General features: G+C 44.3%; 1 protein-coding gene across 1 annotated transcript in view; it reads right to left on the reverse strand.

Moving 5' to 3' along the window:
* Nucleotides 1-7,500, reverse strand: part of LOC125304868 (collagen alpha-1(XXVII) chain A-like) — a 53,097-nt gene that overhangs the window by 23,868 nt on the left and 21,729 nt on the right. Inside the window, exons 12-22 of the mRNA XM_048259385.1 lie at nt 6,392-6,436; nt 5,415-5,468; nt 4,455-4,499; nt 4,122-4,175; nt 2,655-2,699; nt 2,275-2,328; nt 1,854-1,907; nt 1,619-1,672; nt 1,432-1,485; nt 1,274-1,327; nt 1,011-1,055 (exon numbers count right to left, since the gene is read on the reverse strand). Of these exons, the coding sequence (XP_048115342.1) occupies nt 1,011-1,055; nt 1,274-1,327; nt 1,432-1,485; nt 1,619-1,672; nt 1,854-1,907; nt 2,275-2,328; nt 2,655-2,699; nt 4,122-4,175; nt 4,455-4,499; nt 5,415-5,468; nt 6,392-6,436 (558 nt within the window). The remainder of the gene's footprint in view (nt 1-1,010; nt 1,056-1,273; nt 1,328-1,431; nt 1,486-1,618; nt 1,673-1,853; nt 1,908-2,274; nt 2,329-2,654; nt 2,700-4,121; nt 4,176-4,454; nt 4,500-5,414; nt 5,469-6,391; nt 6,437-7,500) is intronic.

The following is a 7,500-nucleotide window of genomic DNA, read 5'->3' on the forward strand; positions in this document are numbered from 1 at the left end:
AAAAAAATCACAATATCAGTTTATAAGAGCTGTTAGTCTATGTATCTATCTTTATGGGTGAAAAACTTGATGGTCTCTCAGAGAGGGGGGAGAGGGGGCAGACTGTAATGTCAGTGCAACTGAGAAGATAAGGCCAAATGCTCATTCTCATGTGGTGCTGCAAATATGCACTAATTAGACGTACATATTTGCACAGAAATCGGAGGCATCCTCCCGTGAGTTTCTGCAGTCTAACAGCAAGCAGTTCCTGTACGCCTCCTGAGAGGGGCGAAGAATGCTCACTCCTGGCGTCCAACCCAAGCATCGCCCGGGCCAGGCACTGAGTCGATTGGTCTCCACATGGCTGAGATGCCACTATATTTTCCCCTCTTTTCATTTGCTGTATTGCCTTTTGTGCATTTAATGGGCTTGCAACCCTTTTTCATGATGGTCCTTGTATGTAAGAGTTCCATGTGCTTTGAATTTTGTTGCACTGCCATGCCAACTGAGCATTCCCCAAATGAATTTAAATTGGGAGGAAGGAGGGGGGGTATGCGGATTGGGGAGGGGGCTGGGGATGTGTAGAGTAGCGTCCATTTGTTTAATGGAACCACATGTGACCAAGGGGAAAGTGCTTCCCCTTTATAATGGGATTTAACATAGCACACAGCACCACCTCGTGGTAAGTCCCAACTGTCATATATAAAAGACTGATTCTTTCACAGAGGAAATGTGAGACAGGCTTGTCACAGAGGAGCACAGTGCATTGCACACAGACATACATAAACACACACACACACACAAAAGGCAACATTTGCATTAAATAATATACAACATGCTTACCAATTTAATATGGCTTATGATCAACTACAACTCTTCTCATTATGACTAATCACATTACATCTGCTGAGTGTAACTGCACCCCACCAGTGATGCAGAGATGAGGGCAGCGGCCTGTTCCTTAAGGAAAATCTAATTGTAACCAGGCGCTTATTGGAGCTCTCTGCAGCGGTCTGACAATCAAAACTCACCTCATGTCCTGGTGGTCCGGGTGGGCCTATTGGCCCCTCATCGCCCTGGAAACAAAGAGGACAATAACTTAAGGATTTATGACTACAGGAAGAGTTACGTCTTTAGTCAATGAAGCACACATGTACACAAACACATGCGCAAAAAACAACACTCTCTCTTCCTCTTGCAAACAAACACACTTAAAACAGAGATGCAGACACAGAAAAACCACATGCCCAGTCGTTAATGCTCTTATAAAGAACACAAACAAACAGAAACATACCAGCAGCCCAGCACCTCCTTTCGGCCCAGGTAATCCCCTTGCACCAAGCTTTCCCTGAGCACAGACACAAACAGGAGTTCAGCTAAACACTCTAAATCACACAGATCATTGCCTACAGACATTCTCGCACACACCAAACAGTAATATACACTTCTTACCTTTGGACCCTCAAGGCCGTTGTGTCCGGGAGGTCCAATGTCTCCAGGAAAACCCTGAGGAACACATTCACTCTCAATCAACAATGAAACCCATTGACTGTATCTGTTTATTGTTCATCGTGGTGTACTATGCTGTGTGTACACATGATCAGTGTCCGTATTCAAGTGTGTTGAAAGCGGAGCTCACCTCTGGCCCTTGGGGACCAGGTGACCCATCAGGACCTCTATCGCCTGGTCTACCCTGAGACACACACACACACAAATACACACACAAACACAGCTCAGTGGGGAGAGTGATGCTGCACACCTGATATAACATACAGGGGGGAGGGGTGGATTTTACAGTGTACAGTAAGTTTAGTCTATTGCCGTTTTATAGTAGGCATACATATATACAAACGTTTCACGTTTGTTATGCTCACCTGAAGGCCTGGTTTCCCTCGTGGACCAGGCAACCCTGGCACACCTTGAATACCCTAAGACATACAAACATATAGATAAATACACCCGTATACACACAAACATCGGCACATAGACACACAGCTCTCAACACTACTTCTTTAACTCTGGTGACATGGAAACAAAATATTCTCTAAATAGAATAAGACAGAGTGTGTGTGTGTGTGTGTGTGTGTGTGTGTGTGTGTGTGTGTGTGTGTGTGTGTGTGTGTGTGTATACAGTATATGTCTCTATGCATGTGTGTGTGTGTGTGTAGGAGACTCATGGGTAAATGTCCAGACGGTAAGAATCAGACATCTGGCTCAACCATTTTGCTGAGTCAGCTTGTACTATATGTATGTCTGTGAGCATGTGAACAGTGCATGTCTTTAAGTAGGGGATACCTTGTCTCCAGGGAACCCAATCTCTCCTTGCTTGCCAGGAAGGCCAACATCCCCCTGAATAATAGAGAAAGTGAGAGAGAGAGAGGGGTGGGGGTGGGGGGAAAAGGGTGTGCAGTCTATTAGAAAACAATAAAAGTTTTCACATGTGTTCCCAGCACCTTATGTAGACACTCTGAATAAAACTCTGACCCCCTTAGACACAGATAATTAAACACAAAATCAATAAATAATTTCCAAATAAGATCATATACAGATCAAATTAACCAAAGAGGCTGGCCAATAAAAAAGCCTGAAAAGAACATGCGCAATTGAGACAGACCAATGAGGTGATTTTATGATCACATGCTGAGAGACAGGCCAATAACACGCTTTCAGATCACCTTATCACCTTTCAGTCCGATAGGGCCAACGTTTCCCGACACCCCCTGCATCAAAAACACACAAGCACAGAGAATACAATGAGAAAGCACAAACAGACATAGTGATGACACATGATCACATACAAACACATGAGCACACACACACACACACACACACACTGCTAGCATGTTAGATGCAGAAAGATATTTTCCAACCTACTGGTGAGTTTTGCACATCTGTGTCTTTCACTGGCTGACTTAACAAGTTGTTGGCAGTCTTTATGTGGCTAAAATAGAACCACTTGATGTGGCCTGCAGTGTATCTTAACTGGCAGTAAAACAACAATAAATACATCATCACTCACAGTCCCCATCTAGGAAAGTCTGCTGGCTAAACCTTTATTCCCTTAATATATTGTAAACAATATATTACAATGACTCTTTAAAGAAAAAATACATTCAAGGACTGTTTGTGTGTGTGTGTGTGTGTGTGTGTGTGTGTGTGTGTGTGTGTGTGTGTGTGTGTGTGTGTGTGTGTGTGTGTGTGTGTCTTCTGTGAGAGTGAGTGACCAGTGGCCACAGAACATCTACTGTACACCAGGTGGTGCAGATCCAGGGCAAGTAGAGTGACCAAACACATTTACCACCCTTGGCATGAACTGTTTCAGTGGTTGCCCTCTGGGAAGCGTCTCTGTTCCATCAAAGCTGAGAGATTGAGAAGGAGCCCCCCTCCCCCCAGGCCATACGGGCCATGAACGGCAGGTAGGATGGCACAAATTTGAAGTGAAAACCTTGTGCTTGCCACAAACTTTCACATACAGTGTTCAAGTGTAACGTTTGAGCTGGCACCGCACATTAAATGTCACGCAGCGTTGACAATGCAATAAGGAGACAACATGTAGGAAAACTTAGCCGCAACTTAGATCTATCAAAAAAAATCTAACTACAGTACAACATTTGTAATGGAGTAAATGGTGTTGAAAAACTCAGCAGTGCATAAAGATTGTGTATGATAACTGACTGTATAGGTCAATTGCATGTGCAAGTCCACACTTGCTCCACAAGCTGAGACAAAGACATAGGGGAGATGGGGGTTACTGGAGTCCTATACATGTGATGGAGCAGCACAGTAACAATGCAGTCAACATTCCCAGTATTTAAATGTGCACATGTTAAAGGTCTCATACTGTAGTGCTTGGCACTGCCTTCAAAACCTTTCTAAAACATCTCAGCATGTAAAGACCTTAAGACGATTCGGTTTCACTTGATGGAAACTTAAACTATTAAGTTCTTCTTTATTCAGGCGATATTGAACCACTGGCTCCAATAAAACCTCCACTTTCACACAGTGAAAGGCTGTCTTCCATTATAAGCCATAAATATGTTTCATCTGTTCCACTGTAAAACATATATGTGATGCTGGGGCATCATCTCTGGGGTTTATAAGTGTGTCTACTATACAGTACAGTAGTTCCACGTGTTCCTCACCTTCAAGCCAATGGGTCCCGTCAACCCCATAGGACCTGCAGGCCCCATATCACCCTGCAGCCAGATAGGGAGGACACATATTACAGATCACACATAACAACCAGGCTTGTGCAAAATTCCAGAATTAAATTGAAACTGGCTCTTAAATTCCAATTCAATTCTTGAATTTCACTTGCATTTCAATTGAGGTAGCAAACAGGAAGCAGAATTGCAATTCGAATTGTGCACAACCCTGATAGCAGCGACAAATATCAGTTCGCATTTACTGGCATTCAGCCACGCGTGATGGCGATCTGAGTCTGGATGTATGGATGATGAAATACGGATACTCACAACTAATCCACGAACACCAGGAGGCCCTGGAGGTCCCAGCGTGCCCTAAGTTAGCGATAGAGGGAAGAAAAGAGAGAAAGAGAGAGAGCGCAATAGAGAGAGAGATAGAGAGAGATAGAAACACAAAGAGAGAGAGAGAGAGAGAGAGAGAGATGATATACTGCAACCCTTTGAAATGTTGACAAAACATCTAATTTAATGTTTGAGGGGGGAAAAAGACAGACGGGCCTCTCTAATGTGTGGGAGTCTGGGGAGTGTATTTTTGTACTGCATTGCTGGTATGTTAAAGCCAGTGAGTGTTTATGGACATGTTTATTTTGTGAGTGCGTATCTGGCATTAACGTGTGAGATTGTGACTTTTTTGATGTGTTTAAAGGCACACATTGACAGCTATGGTGGACACTGAAGGAGCTTTTTTTGTGTGTGTGTGTGTGTGTGTGTATGTGTGTGTATGTGTGTGTGTATGTGTGTGTGTGTGTGTGTGTGTGTGTGTGTGTGTGTGTGTGTGTGTGTGTGTGTGTGGAGGGGTCTCTTGTGCTGCACCCATTTCCGTTCCTCCTAGAAGGTGATTTAGGGATGAAAGGATCACTTCTCTCCTCTGCTTCAGGACAGAGGGAGACATGACAGGAAGTGAGGAACTCCAAATATAGCACTTCCTCTGCTAAACTCCTAACTGCATCATCTGACACCAGCCAATGAGAGGATAAGGGAGAAACTGGATGAACTGTGGCATATTTCAGCACACATGCAGACACACACACATACACACAAACACACACACACGCACGCACACAAACACACACACACACAAACACACAAACACACACGCAAACACAAACACAAACACACACACACACGCAAACACACAAACACGCACGCAAACACAAACACAAACACACACACACACACACACACACACACACACACACACACACACACACACACACACACACAACTTACTGGCTCCCCGTCAGTTCCTGGTGGTCCTCTCTCACCGAAATCACCAGGAAACCCCTAGAAAGAGATAGCAGGAAGATGTGACAGAAAGAAGAAGAGAAAGATAAACAAGAAAAAAACAAGGTTAATCTTTAAGGAAGATCCAATAAGGAATGATCAAATGTTCAAAAAGGAAGTTAACTTCTATATCAATGTCATTATTATTAGTGCCATTATTATTACACACTGTGATGTCTCTAATAGCAGGGATAAGATGTGTCAGGTGACTCTCCTGGGCAACAGCTTGAAAGCCTGTTCTGAAACTATCTGATCAAGTCCACTTCAGTAACAGAGCCAATTACATGTGCAACAAGTTAGCGGGCGTATCCAACATCTGATACACAGATCCCTCTCCCACAATCCTCTGAAGCCGTTTTTAACTGTCAGTTAAAAAGACAGCTGACAAAACGATAGAGACTACACTGAACTGTGATGGAAACATTACACCCAGGAGTCATTAAGAACAGGAACTTGGACAGGAGGAATAAAAATGGTCCCTTGTTAGCAAAGCCATTTCACCTGTAGTTTTAAAAGTGGGTGGGTGGAGCCAGCTGTGGGTGGATGCAGCTGCCCAGCCAATCAGAGTCAAGTTGGCATGCATACTGCTAAACTTGGTAAAGCCCAATGCAAAAGCCCAAAGATGAAACTTTCTTAGCTGTATGCACCACTGGATCGAGCTTATTCTACATCTTTTACCCAACATGGCTGATTGGTAGCACATTTCTCTACGAATGTCCCAAAGCCATGGTCTCCTCGACAAACAACTCAGCCGAATGGGGTTGTTTGACACGAGAACACACATAAACAAACAAGAGGACGACACATGCAGACACAGCAGTCAGGCGCTCAGCAACACAAACGGACCCTGACGGAAGAGTCAGGCATTCGCACACTCACAAACACAACTCATGAGCTAAAAAGATGTGGAGACAAAACTTTACCGGCCTACCCATCGTCCCTCTCTTCCCCGGTGGTCCAGGAATGCCCTACAGAGAGAGAGAGAGAGAGAGAACAGTCCCAACATGGAGGGAGGTACAAAGAGGGAGAGAAAGACAGATAAAGTAAGAGTTATGAAACTGTGAAAGTGTGTGTGTATATGCATGTATGTACACATGCATGTGTGTGTGTGTGTGTGTGTGTGTGTGTGACGGGCAGAGAGAGAGTGTGTGAAATGGTGTGACCCAGCAACCAAGAGAAACCCGGCAACCAGACAGAGGGGAAAATGATGATGTAATTTAGGGCACATATCATTACTAATGATGTGTGTGTGCCAGAGAGAATGTAATACAGGGCATTTTACAATGTGTTACTTGCAAATGTTTGTGTGTGCATGTGATTATATGCATATTGCACAATGCCTTTGGCTGCTGGTTTCTGGTTTCCATAGTGACAGTACCCGTGGGTGTAGTAAGTCAGCTAATGGCCTGTCATTAGTTGGGCTGTGTGTGTGTGTGTGTCTGTGTGTGTGTGACACGGTCATTATGGGGCACAGGCAAGAGGTTCCTTCAAGTTCAAGAACTTTAGAATGAATGTGTGCATGATATGCAAGTGTGTGTGTGTGTGTGTGTGTGTGTGTGTGTGTGTGTGAATGAAGGGGGGCTGTGAATGTATGCATTTGTGTGGAACTAAATGATACAGAAAGTGTTGCATGAATGCTCCAGTGTGAGAGAAAATGACTGTAAAAGTGTGTTTGTGCTTGTTCACCTATATGTGCACATGTAAGTGTGTGTGTGCATCTGTGTGCATGAATGGTTAATCCAAGCCACCTCCCTCTGCAGGTCAGTGGATAGAGTTCCATGTCTTTCCAAAAACCTCCAGACACTACAAATGCATCCTCCAAACTTACATAAGTCTGCAGATCTCCTTTAGCTCTTACGTAACAGCGCAGGTCTGCTCTACTCCTTACACATCTCACAGAGGAGCCGGCGCTGGCCCCCTTCAGCACAACCTCCAAGCTTGTTCGCAGTCAAGCAGTTGTTTGGCAAAGATGATCAAACAGAGCACGCTCAATAAAAGCAGTGAGAGGAGCAGAGAAAGAGTTAGTAACGGG

Source organism: Alosa alosa, chromosome 12 (genome assembly GCF_017589495.1).
Source record: "Alosa alosa isolate M-15738 ecotype Scorff River chromosome 12, AALO_Geno_1.1, whole genome shotgun sequence".
Classification (NCBI taxonomy): Eukaryota; Metazoa; Chordata; class Actinopteri; order Clupeiformes; family Clupeidae; genus Alosa; species Alosa alosa.